At 37.2% G+C, this 22,738-nt stretch overlaps 1 protein-coding gene and 1 long non-coding RNA gene across 4 annotated transcripts; one reads left to right on the forward strand and one right to left on the reverse strand.

The window, feature by feature from the left end:
* Positions 1 to 1,289: 1,289 nt before the first annotated feature.
* LOC141566808 (uncharacterized) lies at positions 1,290 to 5,293 on the reverse strand. 2 transcript variants are annotated; one of them, XR_012489388.1, is made up of 3 exons: positions 4,995 to 5,293; positions 3,988 to 4,164; positions 1,290 to 2,165 (listed from the first exon to the last, which is right to left on the reverse strand). It is a non-coding gene; the product is annotated as an uncharacterized LOC141566808 (long non-coding RNA). The 2 variants fall into 2 exon arrangements; XR_012489389.1 differs by lacking the exon at positions 1,290 to 2,165 and adding an exon at positions 3,390 to 3,708 and having other exon boundaries at positions 4,995 to 5,256.
* AURKB (aurora kinase B) lies at positions 5,094 to 15,653 on the forward strand. Of its 2 annotated transcripts, XM_074311895.1 has the most exons (9): positions 5,094 to 5,228; positions 6,689 to 6,766; positions 10,562 to 10,685; positions 10,836 to 10,890; positions 11,153 to 11,344; positions 12,522 to 12,660; positions 12,789 to 12,937; positions 14,904 to 15,078; positions 15,327 to 15,653. In XM_074311895.1, the coding sequence occupies exons 2-9, from the start codon at positions 6,719 to 6,721 to the stop codon at positions 15,498 to 15,500; spliced, it is 1,056 nt and encodes a 351-aa protein (XP_074167996.1). In that variant the 5' UTR covers positions 5,094 to 5,228; positions 6,689 to 6,718; the 3' UTR covers positions 15,501 to 15,653. The 2 variants fall into 2 exon arrangements, with proteins under 2 accessions (XP_074167996.1, XP_074167997.1); XM_074311896.1 differs by lacking the exon at positions 6,689 to 6,766 and having other exon boundaries at positions 5,099 to 5,228.
* Positions 15,654 to 22,738: the final 7,085 nt, after the last annotated feature.

Consider the following 22,738-nt stretch of genomic DNA (forward strand, 5'->3'; position numbering starts at 1 on the left):
GATATGATTTTCTCTAAGAACTACTTTCCTGTACCTCATACGTTTTGGTATGTTGTCTTATTGTCATTCTCTTGAATGAAATTACTGTTTTTATGATTTGTTGTTTCACCCAGTCATTCCTTAAGATTGGATTATTTTGGTCTCCTTTTCCATGGTCTTTTATTACATGTAATTTTTATTGCATCATGATCTGAAAATAATACATTTACAATTTATGTCTTTCTGCATTTGTTTTTATGCCATAATACATTTTTTTAAGATGCCATGTACTGATGAGAAAAAAGTATATTCTTTTCTAATCCCATTTAATTTTCTCCAAAAGTCTTATCATACCTAATTTTTCTAAAATTCTATTCACTACCTTAATTTGTTTATTTTGTGGTTACATTTATCTAATTCTAAAAGAGTGAAATTGAGATCCCCCACTAGTATAGTTTTGCTTTCTATTTTTTTTTTTTTTTTTTTTGCAACTCATTTAACTTCTCCTGTAAGAATCTGGATGCTATGCCACTTGGGGTATATATGTTTAGTATTGATGTTTCTTCATTATCTATGGTACCCTTTAACAAGATAAAATTTCTTATCTTTCTATGGTACCCTTTAACAAGATAAAATTTCTTATCTTTTAAAATTAGATCTAATTTTGCTTTTGCTTGATTTGAGATCAAGATAACAACTCCTGTTTTTTTTTTTTTACTTCCGTTGAAGCACATTAGATTCTACTTCAGCCTTTCACCTTTACAGCTTTTCATCTCTGCTTCAGATGTGTTTCTTGTAAACAACGTACTATAAGATTCTGACTTAAAAATTCTTGTAAAAAGCTATTGATACAGCACTTTAGAGTTTGCATATGTAATATATAATATCTACATTATTTGCATATACATTATACATGGGAGATTATGTAATGTATGCTTCCACATCGTTTCCCATTAAAATGGAAGCTCTTTGTAGGCAGAAAATGATTCACATTGATTTTTGTATTCTGGAATGATGCCAGGCATATAGTAGACAATAAATGTCTATTGATGGCATCTATGCACTGAGATCTTAAGAGGAAGGTTGAGTTTTCTGCCCATGGAGGATTTACAAGAGAGCAGAGACAAGTTTTTTAGAGAATGGGAAGGCACAAAATGAGTGCATAAATGGGTTTCAATCTGTATATGTAAAGATTATCATCTACCCCAAAACATCACCCCAAGAGCCTACTCAGTTTTTGTTCACAAAAACTGAGTACTGAGCCCTATTCCTACTCTGAATTCCTCTCTGGAAAAAATCATAGATAGCCCTTTAAGGTTTTTAAAATTCTTTATTCATGTGATTTTATTTGATCCTTATAACAACCCTATGAGGTAAGTGCTATCATATACCCACATCTTATAGATGGGGAAATTGAAATTTAGAGAGGGGTTTTTGTTTGTTTGTTTTTTGTCCAAGGTCACATAGCTAATAAGTGACTGAAGCACAATGAAGAACTCATGATTTCTGACTCCACTACTTTAGGTGGTCCAGTAGGTCCATGTACTATACTGGTCAGTTGCTTATGACATGAAAAATCCATTATAATGAAAACAAGTATAGCATCCTTAAAATATCAGGTGTAGCAGATGATTCAGACTTCCCTTGACATACACATCTCTTAACAAAATGGTGAAAAGGGGATTGGGGAAGAATAACAGAACCAATTATCTGGCTTCTACTTTATCCATTGCTCTTGTCCATTCCTGTTAAGACTATCTAAAACAATATGATATGACATAGGCTAAGGATTTAAACATTAAAATGATTACATCCATATATTTGTATTTTTGTTTCTGACATTGCCAAAGTGCTCATGGGAAATTAAATTAACACAAATTTTTTTTAAAAAGCTGATTTAAAAACGAACCCCCCCAAAAAAAAAATCAGGTGTAATACTGTATGAGTAGTGCTTCTCAGATGCACTCAGAGACAATCATGCAAGAGACATCCCTCTCTTTTATTGGCATATAAATATTGGCATATTTATTCACTTTCTCTCTGATTTCAATCAGTCTTCTGTATGCTTGAATAATCTCAGTTAACTACCACATTTGGAGAAACTCTCTAATTGGCTTGCCTTAATGTTGGAAATTGAAGGAATTCTTTTTTTCCAGAAGGCATCTTCTACTTTTGTCAATCTCAAACTGCAAAATTATAGGCATAAGCAAAATTACTGTTAATGAACATTTAATTTATTACCAGGTATGAGTAATATCAAAATGTAGTTAGACATTAAAAAAAAAAACAACAACCCAACCATATAGAAGGCTGTAATGGATTCCCTTTTTCTCTATTTGTGGAGGGGACAAAGAGTTACTGTTTAAAGAGACTGAAGCTTAAACTCTAGATAGAGATTTTCCTAGCACTGTGCTCTGAAAGAAAAGTAACACTGAGTGGACTTCATTAGAGCCAAGTGCTAGGTTGGCACTAGTCCACCCCCATGATGAGAAGCTGGGTGGTAATATGGATATGGTGCTAGGCCTAGAGGAACTGAGTTCAAATATTGCCTCAGACACTATGTGATCTTGAGGAAGTCACTTGACCTTGTTTGCCTCAGTTTCCTCATCTATAAAATGAGCAGGAGAAGGAAATGGCAAAACAATTCAGCATTTTTTCCAAGAAAACCTCAAAAGGGCTCATAATTTGCAATACACTCCTAGCAAGAGTTCATCTCTCCTCACTCTCTAGAATATAATTTATGATAGCTTGCTCTTGCCTCTCCATAAGCTCTGTCTAGTGCTCCCCAAACTGAAGAAGATGTTCCTTCCATAGGAATCATCAAAACAAACCAAGTTCTCCTAAGTATTGATATAAACTGAGATCTTTTTTGGGAGGGAAGGATTGGAAAGGCCCTGATGTGAACTGTGTCCCCTTTAATCTGTAGGGGGAAAGATGATTAGGGGTCTCAAACTTTCCCCTAGGAGGGGACATACCCTCAGGACCATAATCTCATTCAATTTTGAATTGAATTGAATTGAAAATCAGTCTCCCAGATTCATCTGGCGATAAGCCCCCCCCCAAAGATCAAAATAGCCCCAATATGTCTAGGCTGTATGCCAAGACATGTCACAAAACTATCCTTCCAGGATTCTTTGCCCGTTAAGAAAGCTGTCTTCTTAGTGAAAATAAATCCCTTTTTGCCACAGACTTCAGGTTTGCAAATTCTTTTGGAAAGGACCTGTGACATCGACCAGAGGGGATCTCTTACCCTCAATTCTTATAGCTCATCAATGTCATCTTCAGGCCAAAGATTTTCTATCATACTACATAGGTTTTCCTGATGGGGTTCTAGTGGCAGTCAGAGTTGTGGAAATCCCTTTTAGATCGGAGGCACAGGTTCTTTGTGAAAGAATTCACAAACCCAAAGATGGCAAAAATGGAAGTTTATTGTTGGATGAGAAATAAGCTTTGCTGAGAGACTGACTTCATAGTAGCAGAGTCCTATTATGGAGGCGGGCACTGAGAAGAGAATGTCTTCTCAGAGGCCAGAGTCTTGACAGGCAGCTATACCAACGGACAAGGCATAGTCCTGCTTTGGACATTCTGCAAAGAAGTGAGTTTTAAATTGCCCTTTAACAGGGAATCTTGAGACTCCCATTTCAGGTTTCAAAGAAGGCCAAAGTCCCCAGGCCTAGATCTCCAAATGAATGGGAAATCACTTTTGAAGTCTTCTGGAATTTGTATTTCCTGAAAAGAGAATCAATAGGGTGATTTGCTTTAGAAAAGGCCAGCCAGGATATGCTCTCTCTCATGGACTCTGGAGTCTGGGGAGATATGCTTCCCAGGAGGGCCTGAGACTCGAATCTCCCTTCTAAAGGGCACACAGTTTCACACCCTCCCCTTCCCCGCCCAAATCATTGTGGGTGTCTTTAATTTCCCCTTAATTTCTGCACAATAGGAGAAAAACTCAGGTGGTTTTGCTGGCTTCTTATTCTCCTGTCTTCCAAATTTGATATAAAGACTTACTCAATTCACTCAAGGAGAATGGTAAAGAACTTGGACCATGTTCGCTGCAAAACCTTAACCAATCCAGTGGCTATTTCTGTGATACTCCGCTTGCTCCTCCCTTATTTCTCTTTCCTCATTTTTATCAATAATGTGGCTTTGTATTCAGTTGCTTAATCTAGGTAAATGCCCAATTGTCTGCAAAACAGAATGGGAAAAGAGAGGAGAAATCCTATGGGGATGGTACCTTCAAGTTCTCTTTTGTCAACTCTACCTAGCTAGCCACGTATGCGGGCGCCCCCATCTCTATCTCCCACTCCTGCATTGTTTGAGTTTTTTCCTTAGCAAGGCTTCTAAGGAGGAAGTCTTTCCCGTTCTAAAGCATCATGGGACATGTAGTTCAAATCATTCTCCCGCCTGGAATTGTAAAGTATAGAGAGAATGTGGTAGATCTCTTAAGAGCTCGCTTATGTTTTCATAATCATCTTGGGGGGAAAGCAGAAATAGTCGGAGTGGAAAGAAACTTTTTGAGAAAAAAACAATTTTGATATATTTTAATTTTTTAAAATTTATTTTTATTTTCAATTCCAAATTCTCTCCCACCCTCCATTCCTTCCCCCACTCCTGAAGAAGGCAAGAAATAAAAAACTTATATGTATTTGTATGCATATACACATATACATATTAACACACATATACGTACATATAAACAAAAAAACATTTTCGCATTAGCGGGGGGGGGGGGAGGAGGAGAGAATGCTTCAATCTGCATTCTGTGCATCAGTTCTTTATAGTATACAGTATTTTTTAAAATATTTGTGAATTATTGTATTGATCAGTCTAGAACAGATCTATTACGGTTGATTATCGTTATGATGTTGCCATTACTGTGCACAGTAAGAACAAACTCTACTTGGGTCCTAGCAAACTCCTAATCCTTTAAAAAAAAAAAAAAAAAAAAAAAAAAAAGATTAGCGCAACAACTCCGGTTTAGTTCTACCTAATTGGCTGATGTCTCCGTCACTCACCTTAACCTCGGATTCCTGCTTCTCCCATTGTCTCTTCCTCCAGGAGGCGGGTTCCAACTCTTGTTTTCGGGCCTGGTACGATTCAGCCAATGAGAGCGGAGTAGAGATGGGAGGCTCAACCAATACAGCCGGGGCGGGATATTCGAAATAGCTTCCTTCGGCACCGGACGCAGCTTCTCCCTCTCACGCTGCGGAGGCGGCTACTCTGAAGAGCGGCGGAGACCTGAGCTCTAGGTAGTCCAGGGGTCTGGCGGGATTGTGCGCTTGCGTGCGGGAGCGGATCTGGTGGTTAGCCGGGCACTGGCTGGGAGGTTGGAGTGGAGAGAGCGGCTGGCAACCGCGCGCGACGCTTCAAGGTTGTTAACGGGCTTCGCGCGCGCTCTGCCCCAGTAGCGCGTTGGCCTCTCTGCTGGCTCGCGGCTGCCCAGACCCGAAGGCGAAGGGAGTGCTGAAGAAGAAGAGGCAATGGCGGCCAAGGCGAGAGGAGCTCTTCTGAGGGGCCATGGGGCATTCCTTCTTTTAGGGGAGCGACAGGAAGGGACTGTGGCCCCGCCCTTAAAGAGCCCTCTCTCGCTATCCAGGCTGTTGCTCGACTACTCGCCCTGGCCAGTCCTTGCCATACCAGCTGCCCCTCCTCCCTCCTGCCCTCGCCTCCCGGTCCTCTCCATCTCCTCCTCTTTTCTCCCTTCCCTCCCCCCTACATGCTACCCTTCTTTTATTTTTAACTCCTCGGGCGTCAGACTTGGCCATTTCCTTCCTGGTGGGGCCAGGACTTAACATTCAGGACTGGTCTGTCTCGACAATATCCCAGTTTTACCTATGTGGCCCATATGGGCTTTTGTGATGTGAATTTGCTTCCATCCCACATGGATATTGGGCACAATGTGGGGAGACAGCAGCTCATTTACCTTTTCCTCCCCCTCGTCCCCTCTCTGCTGGCTAGATGGATAGAGCTGCATCCGGAATTTTGTTCAAATTCGACCTCGTACTAGCTTCGTGATCCTGGGCAAGTCACCTAGTCTTTCGGCCTTAGTGTTCTCAACTTAAAGTGGGGAGTCATAATAGCATTTACCATATAAGCACTTAATAAATACTTAATTACCACGTGGCACATCATATATTTTATCTATGGTCTTACTGGGGTTAAAGAGCTATTCAAGGGAAGAATGGACGTATACATCGATAGGGGACTTTAATCGGCTCCAATGATCAGAGGAGAATGTCGGAATTTGTGTAATATAATGGGGAAATGGAGTATTTTGTGTGATAAGAGGCTTGGGTTTGAATCCCAGCTCTAATGCTTGTGGGAACGAGAGGAAGATCACTGAAACTCTGATCTTGAGTTGACTAATCTGTAAAATAGCAAAGATAAACCTGTAATGTTTATCCCATAAAGTTAAGGTGATGCAAGTGAAAACTGTATTTAAGGTTCTTTTCTAATCCTAAAAGTGCTGTGTAAATGTCATTATTATTATTATTAAGACTAAATGGCTCAGTTTATAGATAACAGAAAGGACCTTAGAAATCATTACCTAGTCCAGTCCCCCAGTTTAGTGAATGAGAACTGAGACCCAAACGTCACACTCTGGTTAGAATCAGTCAGAACACAGATTTCCTGAATCCTTGATCCAGTATATTTTCTATTGTTCCATTATGCCTCTCATCTTTCTGGTCTGTTTCTTTCTCCTGCCCAGAATTCCCTCCACCCCCTTTTCCTTTGCAAGATGTCAGAGAAGGAGAATGTCCATCTAGGATCTTTCAGCACATCCTTGGTAAGGGAAATTTGTGGGAATTTCATATATGACATTTGAGAGAAATATATCTAAATTTTTTCCAACCCCCGGCTTACTCTCAAGGGTCTCTGGTTAATTTTATTTTATTTGATTTTTTAAAATTTATGATGCTTTAAAAGTTTGAGAGAGAGAGTTTCCCGGTAACTTTTTTTTATTAATCATGCTAGCAATAATTAAATGGGTCAGTGATACTTTGATACCAAAGACTCCTAAATGTCTCAGATGCTCCCGAGTGTGGCAGCTGATTGTGATTGGTTAATAAGTAATGAGAGAATGGATATTATTTACAAATTATCCCCAGTCCAGGGCAATCTAACCAAAGAATATATCCATAACATTTTGAGGTAGGCATTTTGAAAGGTTTTCTCACAAAACATCTCTTAGTACTGTAAGAATTTGTTCTTATGAATCCTAAGTTGGCAAAAAGATAGAAATGATTTTAACACAATACTCCATCCCATTCAGTGGAGCCATTGGCCCAAATGTTATGAAGAGTGCTTATTCCTTAATACATATCACGAAGGCTGTGTAATGTGAAGCTAGATACAAAAACATCTTTGCTATGTGAGTTCAACTATATACACTGTCCTTTTAGTAAAGTAAGGTACTCTTGATTTTGAATTGGGTGTGGGAGGTGGGTTATTCCCCATATTTACACTTAAGACCTGAGTAACACAGCATCCTCAACCTTTGGGTTTTAAATAGTTCCAGAATTTTGTTGTTAGTCATAAAGTACAAAGTAAATTCAGTTAAAAGATTTTTATGTAGGACTTTGAGAACTTCTTTGATGAAGTAAGTGAAAGATTCATCACTGAGAAATTTATAAAGCAAACTTTGCTTAGTTCTGTCTTGAGAGCTTTTTAAAAATCTGAGTTTGATATCCCTAGTTAATAACTATTCCATCTCTTACAGATTTGGGGCCAGGGAACAGGACACCTTGGTTGGGGATGGGAACTTACTGCAACAATTATGAAATCAATTTTTACTAAGGTTTCAGTAAACTTAAATAATGGAAACATGTAAATGAAAAAAATTTATGTTGACCTCATGACCACCACCCTAACCCATTACAATATTAACAAGAATTGACAAGAATGTGAGTCAGTAAAATAACTTAATCCACCAGTATAATGAAAACAGTCAGGGAGGCCTTGTTCTATTATAAGTATACAGTTATGCAAAAGACAAAACAAAAAAATTATTTTGTATTAGATACTTTATAATGCAGTTCCTTTTGTAGTCTCTCCTGTGTTTTCACACACACACAACACACACATACCTCTGCAAAGCTCTTCTAAACTGTACTCCCAATGGAGTAAGGAGTTGGAGTGAGGAAGGAGTAGGAAATGGAAGAGACAATTCAATTTAAAGATAAAAGGTGTATTGCAATACTTTTGGATCAACTCACAATCCACCTACCCCTACCTTCTCATTTTTGTGAGGCTCTTATCCAGATCTTTAAATCAGGAGTTCTTAATCCTTTAGCAGTCTTATGAACTCTGGACTTCTTCTGTTTTTAAGTGGATATAATAAAATATATAGGATTACAAAGAAAACAAATTATTTTTCAGAATTTTTTTTTAAGCACATAGACTTTCAGGTGAAAAACCCCTATTCTGAATCTTTCAACAAGGATGCTCTCAAGATCTTTCCATTGGTGGATGCCAGTGTTACATGACTAGTCCACCTCCTTTTCTAGTTATATAAGTCTTTGATATCCTTTCCTACACCTCTTTTACATAATTCTTCACTGTTAATGTGTCCATAATGCATATTTCCATAGCTCATAGTGATAAAGCATGACTGGAAAAACATTAATAAAAGCTTTTTTTTCCCTACAAATAAGCTTAGTGTCATGACAATTCAATCTACTTTCCTCCTCCTCATACTCAATACTGGGGGCAATTTTTTGCCAAGATATGTATGCCTTCTAAAATTCCTCAGGACATTGCCCTCAGCTTTGTTTTCTCAAAAGAGAGCCTTTCTATCCACCTTTCCACTGACCTTTCATATATATTGTCTTCATCAATTATATTGTTTGGAAACAAGGAGCCACCTGTCTTTTCTTTTTATATACCCAGTGCATGGTAGATAGTGTTTAATAAATGTGTTTTCAACCATTAATTAATGGACAGTGCTTCATTCACTTGGTGAATTTATGGTATGAATAATTAGGTTGAACTCTTAAGTTTAAGAAGAAGACTGAAGTGTTCTGGATCTTGATTTAAGTGGTAAAAAATAAGCATCTGAATGACCTTTACCCTTTATAGGAAAGCTGTCTTTCATTTCAACTCTGTCGTGGACGTTTCAGTGACATCTTTGATGTTTCATCTTTGTTGAAAATTTCTGTTTAATGCCTTGTTCAATTATTACTAATCAAAAGGTAAAACAAAATTCTTTTACAGCTTTGAAAGAATCTCATATGATTTTGAAAAATGCATGCCCCATTGTTGGAAGACAATATTTAAGGTTACATTTTGCTTTATTGAATCACATTTTTTGTGGTCAAGAAATTAAACAATCTTGTCTTTCTGAACCTTTGAATAATTGTGAAGATAATGTCTGCAGTAGAAACTGCAAAAGCTTGCCTTGAATTCAGGAGGACCTGAATTCAAATCCACCCTCAGACACTCAAATCCTAGCTGTGTGACCCTGGACAAGTCACTTATGATCTTTATCAATGAAGGACATGCCTCCATTGATGAAATCAAGAATTTATTGATACAGAAACTTCTCTTTTGCTCATTTTCCAATAGTTGATTTAAATAGATCTGGTTGGATATATTTAATTTAAAATTAGTCATATGTCATATCTTTCTATTCTTTTGGTATTGATTTAAATTTTTAACTGTACACAGTGGATTCAGAAATTTCTCCTGACAGCTACTCCCTTTGCATTATCATATAAGTAGTTCATGTATGTGATGTTATTTAGTGTTTGCCATGTCTAACACTTGGTCACTTTTGACTTGAAGACTGTATCTATGGTGAGGCTTTAGTAAAGGCTATAAACCTACCTTTGGATTTTTTTTTCATATTCTATGAACTATGTTTTCTAATCTTCTGATGTCACTAAATTTTATAGTATAATGTAGTGCAAATTAAAATTTATAGTTCTTTGTAGAATTTATTTACTTTGTTCTCAGCCACAAATGTTGTCACATGCTACATTTTTTCATGGTCTTTTTGTAGAGGCTTCTTGTGAGCACAGCAACATGAAACAAGCAGATGTGCCACAAAATGATGTTTCTTATTGCCTTTGGACCCAGGATAAAACCAATTTCACCAATTCCTTCATTTGCCTCTCCCAAGGACAACTGTTTGTCTTTAAGTAATTAGGATGAAAATAGTCTGTGACTCATATCTAGATAAATATGTGTGTTAGGAGCAGCACCTTTGGATCCTACAGTTCTAAAGTTGAAAGAGGTCTTGAAGAGTACCAGTCCTGAAGTCAGGAGGGCCAGAGTTCAAATCTGGTCTCAGACACTTAACACTTCCTGGCTATGTGACCCTGGGCAAGTCACTTAACCCCAATTGCCCAGAGGAGGAGGGAGAGGTCTTGAAAGTCACTTGGTTCAGCTCCTACCCAAAGCATAAATTATGTAACATCCTTAAAAGGAAGGAAAGCATATTGGAGCTGAAATAGCAGGGATGCTACCTTTTCTCTACATTTTTACATGGTAATGAGGAACAAAGGGACATACCTGCCTAACATGCACACATGCATAAATAGGCTCATCTCCCAAATTCATGCTAATTTGCATTTCTCTCCAGCCTCAATCCAGCCTGAATGCCCTGCCCCTACGCATATTCCGGAAAGAAATAGCCACTCCCTCTTCAACCCTCCTCATGAATCGTTCTAGAGCTGTTCTAGAGTCTTCAAGCAATCAACCAACAGGTACTTTAGAGTTTGGAGGAGTACTCTGGAGGTAGAAGGTTACCTAAGGTGGGGGAAGATACAATCCTATAAATATGAGGAGTTTGCAATTGGATAGATGTTCACATCAAAAAAAGAGAAAAAAAGTCTATTGATTGTTTATCTTGACAGCTGTGCCTGGCAGGATAGGGGTGGATGGCAGCAATGTGAAATTGAATCTCCAAGTGTAAGTATGCTATGCCCAAGGATCGATACTTAAGTATGCATGAATTCATAAGGTTGGGGGGGTGAGTGGGGGTGAATTAGGGCAGGGATATGATGACCTTAGGGGGATAGAAGTAAAACCTCAGAGAAATCTAGGGATAGGATATCTTGAAAGGGGGGTCAGGAGTTTGTAATGAGAGGGAGACCTGTTTACAGTTGGGGAAGAGGGATAAAGATGGACTTGGGAGATTGCCTCTAAGCTGGTTATTACCCTTTTCTATTAGGCGGCACTTCAAAATTGATGACTTTGAAATTGGGCGGCCATTGGGTAAGGGCAAGTTTGGGAATGTGTACCTGGCTCGGGAAAAGAACAGTCAGTTCATTGTGGCACTGAAGGTTCTCTTCAAGTCTCAGATGGAGAAGGAAGGTGTTGAACATCAGCTTCGAAGAGAGATTGAGATCCAGTCTCATCTTCGGTATGGATGAATTCATATTGAAATTATCTTCCCCTACCCCATTACAGCTATTCTTTTTTCTGACTTTGCTGAATTAGTACCCTTATGTCCCTTTCCCTTCCTGCCATCTATTTTTTGGATCCCACTTTATCTACCTATTCCATGTTTTTCCAGATGCTACCATTCATCATCCCAATATTTCTGTCCTTAAGAACTTGTTTTTGTCTCTACTGGGGCAAGGGTTGGGACACTTGTTCTTTTTCTATGTATCCCTTGCTTTTTTCTGCAAATTTGTGGACTAATTTGTTATCAATTTGTTCCAATATGTTTTCCCAGTATGGGACCTAAATTTGGAAATTTGTTTTTATCCCTATTACCTACATGATTTGTTTACCATGTCAGGTTTCTTATTTCCTGGTATCCAGGATGTTATACTAAAAAGAAAAAAGAATGGATTATAGGATTAAAGTTGGAAAGGACCTTGGAGGTTATCTATTCCAACCCTTTTGTTTGACAAATGAGAAAACTGAGGCATAGATAGAAAGAAAAAATTATTAGCACTTACTACATGCCAGGCATTGTGCTAAACACTGAAAATATAAGCACAAAAAAAGACACTTTGCCCTCAAGGAGCTCAATTCTAGCAGGAAAAGACAGTAGAACAAGGAGCTAACAAGTGGGGTGGAGAGGGAGAAGAAATGTACCCAAGAGTGAGGGCAAAGTGAAAAAGATGATTTGGGGATATTATAGGCAGATTTGGGTTAGAAGAGAGGATAAAGACTCCTGCAATAAAAATTACTTGCCCAGTGCCACATAGGTTTCTGACTCCACATTCAATAATCACCTCTTTCTCCCTGCCCTTCTACTTCAAGGTGCATGATTGGTTGAAAGGAGCTTGGTTTCTGAGTCTCATGTAGAATGAGGACACCTGTACCCAGCCTTACACTGTCTGCTTCACAGTGTTGTCTGGAAGAAACTAATTCATAAGTCTTTAAAAATTAAGTAAATGTTAATATTTAATGTTATCATTAATTATTATTATTATTTATTTTATTATTATTAATTATAATAAAATATAATATATAATAATTAATTATAATAAAATAATAATATTATTATTTATTAATTATAATAATTAAATATTATTAATATAAAATGTTGCTATTATTACATAGTCATTCTATCTTCTTTTCCCCAGGCATCCCAACATACTTCGCCTCTACAATTATTTCCATGACCGGAGGAGGGTTTATCTGATTCTGGAATATGCACCTCGGGGCGAATTATACAAGGAGCTGCAGAAGAGCCATACATTTGACCAGCAACGCACAGCCACGGTCCAGGGGTGGTGGGGGAGCAGGATGTAGTTATTCCTGAGGGGCAATTGAGGATGTGTACAAGGATGCTTAGGGTGGGGATGTTAATTATAGCATCTGTCTGATCAAATTCTCTCATCTGCTTCTAGATCATGGAGGAGCTGGCAGATGCCTTGATCTATTGCCATAGGAAGAAAGTGATTCACAGAGACATTAAGCCTGAGAATCTACTCATGGGACTTCGAGGAGAGCTCAAGATTGCTGACTTCGGCTGGTCTGTCCATGCCCCTTCCCTTAGGTATGACCATAGTATAGGGATCTTGGAACCATCCTGGGACAGGGATAAGTCTTAGAAGTCTAGAGGAGGTTGAAATTGGTTCATGATCTAGATGTAAAGAATGATATTATAAACAAATTAGGTAGCTTACATAGATGGATAGATAACATAGGATAGCTTACCTCTCAGATATGTGGAAGAGGAAGGAATTTGTGACCAAAGAAGAACTGGAGATCATCATTGATCACAAAATAGATAATTTTGATTATATTAAGTTAAAAATTTTTTGTACAACAATACGGTATGAGGATGTATTCTGATGGAAGTGGAAATCTTCAACATAAAGAAGATCACTCACTTCCAGTTGATCAATGATGGACAGAAATAACTATACCCAGAGAAGGAACACTGGGAAGCGAATGTAAATTGTTAGCACTACTGTCTATGTACCCAGGTTACTTATACCTTCGGAAGCTAATAATTAATGTGCAACAAGAAAATGGTATTTACACACACATATTGTATCTAGGTTATATTGTAACACATGTAAAATGTATGGGATTACCTGCCATCGGGGGGAGGGAGTGGAGGGAGGGAGGGGATAATTTGGAAAAATGAATTAAAAAAAAAAAAAATTTGTACAAACAAAACTAATGCAAACAAGATTAGAAGGGAAGCAATAAACTAAGAAAATATTTTTATACTCTGATAAAGGCCTCATTTCTAAAATATAGAGAGAATTGACTCAAATTTATTTCTATTCTATCATATATATATGTATATATTCTATTATGTATTTATTTCTAGTCATGTGAAAAGATACTCTAAATCACTGTTGATCAGGGAAATGCAAAATAAGAGAACTCTGAGATACCACTACACACCTCTCAGATTGGATGAGATGACAGGAAAAGATAATGATGAATGTTGGAGGAGATGTGGGAAAACTGGGACACTTGACACATTGTTGGTGGAACTGTGAACAGATCCAACCATTCTGGAGAGCAATTTGGAACTGTACTCAAAAAGTTAATCAAACTGTGCATACTCCTGTGCATACCCAGTGTTTCTACTGGGCTTATATCCCAAAGAGATGTTAAAAGAAAGGAAAGGGACCTGTAATGTGCAAAAATGTTTGTGGCAGCCCTTTTTGTAGTGACTAGAAACTGGAAACTAAATAGATGCCCATCAATTGGAGAATGACTGAACAAGTTATGGTATGTGAATGTTATAGAATATTTTTGTTTTATAAGAAATGATCAAAATGATTTTCAGAGGCCTGGAGAGACTTACATGAATTGATTGCTGCTAAGTGAAGATCATTATACACAGCAACAACAAGATTATACAATGATCAACTCTGATGGACTTGGCTCTCTTCAACAATGAGATGATTCAAATTGGTTCCAATTATTCAGTGATGAAGAGAGCCATCTATACCCAAAGAGAGGATTGTGGGAACTGAGTGTAGACCACAATATAGCATTTTCACTTTTTTTTGTTGTTTGCTTGCATTTTATTTTTACTTCTCTCTCTCTCTCTCTCTCTCTCTGTCTTTGTATCTCTCTGTCTCTCTTTTTTTACAAGTTTGATTTGATTTTTCTTTTACAACAAGATAATTGTATAAGTATATATGCAATATTGGATTTAACATATTTTTATCATGTTTCACATTTATTGGACTACTTGCCATATAGAGGAGGGCATGGGGGAAAGGGGGAGAAATTGGAACATAAGGTTTTTCAAGGGCTAATGTTGAAGAATTGTTCATGCATATGTTTTGAAAAATAAAAAGCTTTAATTAAAAAAAAAAAGGAGGAATCTAGTGGAAGAGTCATATATAGTAATTCTTCCCTGTTCACTCTCTTAGGAATCGGCCTGTTAGTGTGTTCATGTTCTCTCATCTCATTGCTTTTAGCCAAGAACTAGGAGGATGGGAGAATCCCTCTGGTTCTGGTACCATTGTCCAACATCTTCCCCAATTTAGGAGAAAGACAATGTGTGGGACCTTAGACTATCTTCCCCCTGAGATGATTGAAGGACGTACACATGATGAAAAGGTGGATCTTTGGTGCATTGGAGTATTGTGCTATGAGCTCCTAGTGGGAAATCCTCCCTTTGAAAGCTCCTCTCACAGTGAGACCTATAGACGGATTACCAAGGTATGGATAAAGCTGGGATGATGGATGCGCAGCCCAACTGGCACATGGGATTGGAAGTGAAAGGGGGGCATGGGAAAGAATCAGTAAGGTTCTCATTACAAATTGCATGAGTTCTGGATTGGGAACTGAGTACTTCAGATTGGGCAAAGTCTCATTTCATTTAATTCCTCTAATGTCATGGGTGCCTGATAAAGATCTATTGGTTTGAATAATATCTCATTATGCTTTTCCTCTCTCCACTTTAAAAGGTGGACCTGAAATTCCCTTCATCTGTTTCTTCTGGAGCCCAGGACCTGATCTCTAAACTGCTCAGGCATAATCCCTCAGAACGACTTCCCCTCACTCAGGTCTTGGAACACCCCTGGGTACAGGCCCATTCTCGGAGAGTGCTTCCTCCTTGTTCCCCCCATCCTGCCCACTGAATCCTGTCTTATGTATATATAGATTTCTGTGTATTTCATGTGTTGAAAGAAAATGAAGTGAGAGAGGGTAGACCCCTGGCTTCTTTCTCTTTTATCATTATTTCTTCTAAACTCAGACTATTTAATAAAGGCTTAAATTTTTTTTGTATGTATGGAGATTGGTGACTGATCATGAAACTGTAAAATGATATCTCTCTCTCTCAGTTATTTAATCTGAAAGAAAAGGTCTGTACAAGCTACAATCAGGAAATTGGATTCCATGACTGACCACTCAGTGCTGCCCTCAAAAATAGTATCCAGATCTTCTTTGCTAATTCTAAACCCTGAGTCATTAGCACCATTCATTTTCTCTTGTATTCTCATACCCAAATATATGAGGAAAGTCATAGAACCATATAAATCTGGCACCCTGTATAATTGTTTTATTAACTTAATAATCATTTTGTGATTAAAATATCTAGCATGTTCCTATAGCAGCTCTGCCACTTTGCTTTATTGAAGCCTCTAGCTTTCACAGTTGAATGACCCACCCTCTTAACCGAAGAAGAGCCTTTAGTTCCAATCCCTTTTATTGTCTCATTCAACTTTTCATCCTTTTGACTTGTTACCTACTACCCTACCCTAGTTTAGGCCTGCATCACTTCACACTTTCTCATATTTAAAATTTTAATTTATTGAATGAATTAGTTATACTTCACACTGTGCTTTGAGCAATAGAAAAATTAGAATCCCTAGTAGAGGAGGAAAGACCTTGATAAAATTATGAAACAAGATGGAAAGTGATGAAGTGTCATATGAGAATATGAGAACAAGTCTTAGGCAGAGCTGGAATCATCTTGCAATGTAAAGAGTGAATCTTAAGTTGTAAGGACTTGGACTTTATGGAAATTGTTGAGGTGAGAAGCACTTAACATAAACCCTTGCAGCAAGATCCCAGTAATGGTTTTTGTTAGGAAACCTTTATAGAGACTCATTCATTTGGATGGAATGGAAGAGTTTCTCTGGCTCTCTAGCCAAAAGAGATTATACCTTTTTATGGGAAACTTCAATACATTTCTCTAATGCTTACCAAATTTTGTTTATAATCATTCCCTGATAGGGGAGCACCCCTAAAGAGTTGCTGTGAATATGAATATGAAGTACAATAGGTCATTTTGTATAGACTAGTAGCATTATTACTGGTACAAAAGTGACATCCATAGTATAATTCCAAACTTCATTCTGGAATAACTGGAGCAGCATCAACTTCTACTTTTGTCATCATAATTAATCTGATTCTTAGAAGGTTTCATTTACCTAGTTTTAGCAGTTTTAAGACACTTTATTATTTTTCTTTTGTTTTTTTGGGGGGGTTGGGGGTTGTATCCGTTTATAATATATTTACTAGTGAGAAATGCCCTTTGCCAATCCAAACAGTAATTGTTCTGTAACTTTAGTTTTTAGAGGGTTTCCTGGGATACTGAGAGGTTAAGCAACTTGTGCATGGTCACTTGGGCAGTATGTCAGAATTTGAACCTGAGCCCATTTTTTTATTCTGAGGTTAAGAATTTTATTTTGTTAGTCTGCTCTTTTAGACACAGGGTCATGGGGCAGTGAAAAGTCAATGTGTAATGTTTTACTGAATTCTGCTTACAGTTGTCCTCTAAAGTGGGAGTCTCTGATATTTAATAGAGGGATAAAATTCCCTCTGTTGCTAGAAGAATATTCATTCTTTCAACCATGACAGGTATTTGCTTTTTTACTGGAATAAGCTTCAATTACCTATCCTAAAAACATTTAGCAAATAGTTAGCTATCTAGTGTCATTTTGGCATTTCTAATCTATTTACATGTTGGGGGCTTGAGCTTCCCTTTTTGGCTTTAGGGCACATTTCCCACATTTTAGGCTTGGTAAATAGGGCAGTTCATGCAATATTGTTGAGCCACTGATGGGAAAGTTGGAGGGGCAGCAAAGAGAAAATCAGCTCTGGAGTCAAAAGGACCTGTGTTCAAATTTGGCCTGGAACACTTGACAATTCCTAGGTCACTAATATGACCCTAGGTAAATCACTTAATCCCAATTGTCTTGCAAAAAAAAACCCCAAAACTAATCTCTTAATTTATTCAATTATCCTCATATGCCATTCCATAGTATGCCCAAGCAAGGTAATACCCTAGAAACATAAGTAGCTTTATTTCTCCCATGAAGTGTTGAATTATAAAAGTCGTTGCCAAAATCAGTGTTTTTCTACTGAAACCAGAAGACAAAGTTGAGCCGTTTTTCTACTAAACTGAAAGCATCTTCCAAATAAAAATGGCCAGGAATATCACAACTAAAATCCATAAGCCTCCAGGTCAAAGAAGAAAAAAATACAAAAAGCCAGAAAGAAATTTTAACTATCAAGGAATTATATTATCATAAAAAACTTGAAAACTAACAAAAGAGAGCTTAAAATTATTTTTATGCAAGGGGAAAAATGGGTCTTTAATGAAATAAGGGACATTTAAGCATTCCTGATAAAAAGACCAGAGTTTAGTGCTGTCTAGTTGTGACTCATTTTGGTTTTCTTGACAAAGATGCTGAAGTGGTTTGCCATCTTCAGTTCATTTTACAAAAGATGAGCTGAGACAAACGGGGTTAAGTAATTTGCTCACAGTCACAGAGGCAGGACCTATCTGAGGCCAAATAAGAATTCGGGAAGACTCATCTTTAGGCCTGGCACTCTATCCATTGCCACCTAGCAGAAGTCAAAAGGAACCTAGAAAAGTAAAAGTATTTGAACAACTTGGACACTACAATAATATTCTTATAGGAGAAAAATTAGTCTTCTCAGATGTCTTCTAGGATTAAAGAAGCAATTGGTAATGGCTTTATTTAGATCATTTGAAGAAAAGGGGGAAGAAAAACAGGAGAAAAGGAATGAACTAGGGAAGGCGGATTATATAGAGGAAGTGAGTGAAACAGGTGTCACATAAGGTGTCACTTACTTCAGAATCAGACAAAAAAAGGGTTGAATATGCAAGCATGCAAATCCAGGAGATGGAGGGGATGGGAAGTTGAGGTTAAAAGGTAGTGTAGATTCAGGGGAGGATTAACGAAATAATTTCCAACTTTGGAGATAAAGCAATTAAAGGAAAAAAGGAATAGGTAAAAAGCTGTAATTAGGAACTGGGCAAGAAGAAAAGCTAAGTAAATCTAATCATTGTCACTAGCACAGAGCATAGTTCTCACTATTTTCCAGAAAAAGGGGGAAAAGTATAAAAGGATAGGCTAACATGTAATTTATGTAATATGTGTAATATATGTGCCAGGCACTGTGTTAAAAGATCTTCATATAATCTCATTTGATAGATGGAGTAAAATACACAATGCTCATAACCATTAATAAATATGGGATGAACATTAAAGTGAAAGAAAATAGTAAAAATGTTTTACAAAGAAAATCCAACTAACTAGAAATAAGTGAAAAGAGTCAAAAGAAATTATGATTTTAGGTAGCACAAGCATAAATATAGACTTGATTAATATTAACAGGGAAAACATTATTTAAAGCCACCACAGAAGGTTAATATTGGGGCAGCTAGGTGTTGCAGTGGATAGAGCACCAGCCCTGAATTCAGGAGGACCTGAGACACTTAACGCTTCCTAGCTGTGTAACCTCACTTAACCCCAGCCTCAGAAAAAGAAAAAACGAAAATATCAATATAATCCTTTCAGACATAAATAAATCTAAGAAAAAAAGATTAAGGACATGGACACTTTAAAACAGGGCTTAAACTGTTTTCATTCACAATTCCTTTTCACTGGAGAAATTTTTACATGATTGGTTTTATATATATAAAAGGTATGAAAATCAAACATTTACTGTTAGAAATTTCTCAGCCCCCATTTTCAGTTACAAGACCCCAAGAAACTGCTTTATGAGCAGAACTGACTTAGTACTAAACAGTAACAAGATTATGTGATGATCAACTATAATGGATTTGGCTTTTCTCAGCAATGGGGTGATTCAGGGCAATTCCAATAGACCTGACTGTCCTGATGAGATTTGGCGTAGGGCAGAGTTCTGGCCATGCATGTCCTTCATAAATGAATTTACAAACCCAAGAAGTTAAACTGGCAAAAGAAGTTTATTATTAAAGATAGAGCAGAGAAATCCCGACAGAGGTGAATATGGTCTTGTTAGGGAAATAGGTGAGAAAGATAAAGGAGTAATGCTGAAAGAGAATGTCTTTCAGCAGGTAGAGAGTCCCTCATAATATAGCTATGCAAGGGAGGTCCCTTGGCCTGGCATGATTCCTGCTTTGAGATCCTTTACAAGGAGCTGGGTTGAAGGAAACTTGTTATATGAGCAGTTCTTGGGGGGACTGAAAGCAGTTTAAGTTGAAATCAAAATAGAGAATCTTGGAATTGAATGATTTTCAACTTAATAGAGAGTGTGATCTGTAGTGAGTGTTATCAATGGGGGTGGTACCAATCTCAGGACAGCAGAATGAAACTACTTATCCTGTTTCCCTCGTGTGGATCTTTTGTAGAGGCAAGAATTCAAGGAGACTATCTCCTTGAAGGAATTTCAGAGAGAGAGAGTTTCTGGATCTCCCTTCAGTTTCAGGGTTCTCATGTTAGTCCCATCTCTTTAACAATTAAGGAGGTATTATTGAATTCCCCAGTTGCCAGTTATCAAGGACCTCTGGGAGTATGTTGGGCTGATAAATAATTTACAAAAGTATTCCCTAGATATGAGTGTTAAATCTTATGATTTATAGGGCTATCCCCACTTTTCTTTTATGCATCTAATAATGATCTTTCATCTCAGTGATGCTGGGTGATTAGATGATTTTTGTTCTTTGATCTATACTTATAAACATGTATAGCATCTTTGATTGGTGTCTCTTGGGCAAAAGCAAGGCTATTAAACTTATCCTTTATACCCCTTATAATTATATCTAGCCTAAGTAAACCTCTGTTTACTTTTCTGTGAAGTTTCAGATGAAACTCTTGAATTCAAAAGTGGGATTTGGGTAGGAGAGCCTTCCTTTTGTATTCATTCTTATTAGAAACTTTCCTTCATTCTGTTGGACTTAAGATGATTCTTCACAAAGGCAGAGTTGCTTCTAGGCACTCTATTGCTATGAATAGGCCCTCCAATGAATCCTGAGTCTATTCTTTTAGCAAAAAAGACAAATGAATAATATCCCGTATTTTGTTTTGTATTTATTTTATGTGCTAGAAAGTTGCAGCCTATACAATTGGAAATATTTGGCAATATTTAAAACATTTCCAGATTCATTCTTTGAAGGGAATTCATCCCTTAAAAAAATATTTCTCCAAACTCCACTTCTTTCAAGGTGCTTCCTTCACCCTGCCTTTTCCCACCAATTATTGAAGTTGAATAGCTACCCTTTCTATTGATAAGGAACGTAATGAATATTAATTGACTGATTTAAGCTGAGTATAAAAAGAAATTCTAATTTATAAAAGTAGCAGCGAAAAGATAATTTTTTTTTGCTGCTTTTAAGACTAAAACTAATTGGAAATGAACTTGACTACTGAAAGTTTGTAAATCCAGATTTAATTGAACTCCAAAATTAAAGTCTATAGACTATGTTCAGTTTGATTCTTAGAAATTAAATTTATTAGTTTTGTTTCTCTAGAACCTATGTTTTAACCCAAGTTATCAGTATAATTCGTGAAGCATCTAAAATTTAAATGTTGGGAAGGGATGGAGTTTCAGGGTAGCTTCAGGTACCTTAATCATGATCTCCAAGAATCCCTTTTTGGAAAATACTCCTTTTTCCTTATGCTTAAATGTGAACTATTGGGGAAAGAACCTCCTATGCAAACCTAGGACTATACCTACAATTGCCCACAGAAAAAGTTATGTTTTTGTTATCTAAGATATACTTTGATTAAACCGTTCCAGAATGGCCTTTTAAATACCATCAATTTAAAGTATCAATAATGTTTAAGATGTATGATACTCTTTTGAGAACCATTTTGAATAAGAAATGTTAAGAACTGAAAAATGCAATTCTTGACTTGAAAATTTAAAAATATTAAACACTAAAGAAAAGAGACCAAGCACATTTTACTTTGGAAAAATGCTTGTTAATTATGGCATATGATATAAATATGGTATATTGTTATGGGCCAGAACTCTGAACTTGAAACAAAGGATTCTTACAAGGTACTAAGTCAGTGGAATTGATAGAGACAATAGTTATTTAATTTAGCATGATTAATTTAGCATTCAGTATGATTGATTTAATCCTACAAGGAAATGTTATGGTCCAGAACTTGAAACAAGGTATTAAGTGAAATAGAGGAGACAATGGTTAAATCTAGTTTAGCATTGATTTAATCCTACAACAAATAATGGTTTCCTAGTGATGATTGGTTTGTACTCAGTGTATAGCATATAAGCTAGAGGCTCTCAGGGCCAGAAAAGACAAGCGCCCTAAAAGCTCTGGGAGGTTGAGACATTCATTCCGTTTTCCACCTTTGTTGTGGCTGGAGGCTGAAGCACAAACCCTTGGAATTTAGAGAGATTCAGAGGCTAGAGAAGGAGGCAGGAGCTCAAGCTCTTGGAACCAAGACTACAGAAGGCCTCTAAGAAAGCTAGTGGAAGCCCCAGGAAAAGAGACAAGACTTTGAAAAAGATAATAAAGGATTTGGACCTTAAAACCTCATGTGGTGATTACTGAACTGAAACGAAGGCTGCCTCCAGAGACCCCAAGAAAACCTCAATAGAGAACATTACATTTTAGAGAGAACACTACAATATATTAATTGTTAATTGAACAAGCTGCTAATGAGAGCTGAGGGAACTCGGGTCCCTTTCTGCTGTGCTTCAACAATACATAAATTACCAGAAGTCTCCAAAAATTTTTGTGATTATTAAGGACATTTTCATGGATTTTTGAAGGGCTTCTCTCAGACTTTTTCATATATTGGGAATAGGAATGAGAAGCACAGGTTTTTATTCCTTTTTGGGAGAATGAGAGAGGTTTGGGTTGCTTTAATATCCCATAGTACACTTGAAATGTAGCTAGTCAAATAATTCAACAGAAATTAGTTGCTATTAGTAAATAAGTAGAGGTAGAATCAAGATGGCAGAAAAAAGGCAAGTTACCTGAACTCTTAAAAATTAACCTCAAAATAACTTTATCATGCCTTAAAATAATTTCTGGAGTGATAAAACCCACAAAAGGATAGATAGCCCAGCAGGGATCAATCAGCAACTGAATCCTGGTAGTCCA

Source organism: Sminthopsis crassicaudata, chromosome 4, assembly GCF_048593235.1.
Source record: "Sminthopsis crassicaudata isolate SCR6 chromosome 4, ASM4859323v1, whole genome shotgun sequence".
NCBI lineage: Eukaryota > Metazoa > Chordata > Mammalia > Dasyuromorphia > Dasyuridae > Sminthopsis > Sminthopsis crassicaudata.

Bases quoted from the DNA above. Each gene is read 5' to 3' on its own strand.
- AURKB (XM_074311895.1), top strand. From the start codon at position 6,719: ATGTCAGAGAAGGAGAATGTCCATCTAGGATCTTTCAGCACATCCTTG. The intron at 10,686-10,835 runs GTACTTTAGAGT...TTATCTTGACAG, and splicing joins TTCAAGCAATCAACCAACAG to CTGTGCCTGGCAGGATAGGG. The intron at 10,891-11,152 runs GTAAGTATGCTA...CTTTTCTATTAG, and splicing joins GTGAAATTGAATCTCCAAGT to GCGGCACTTCAAAATTGATG.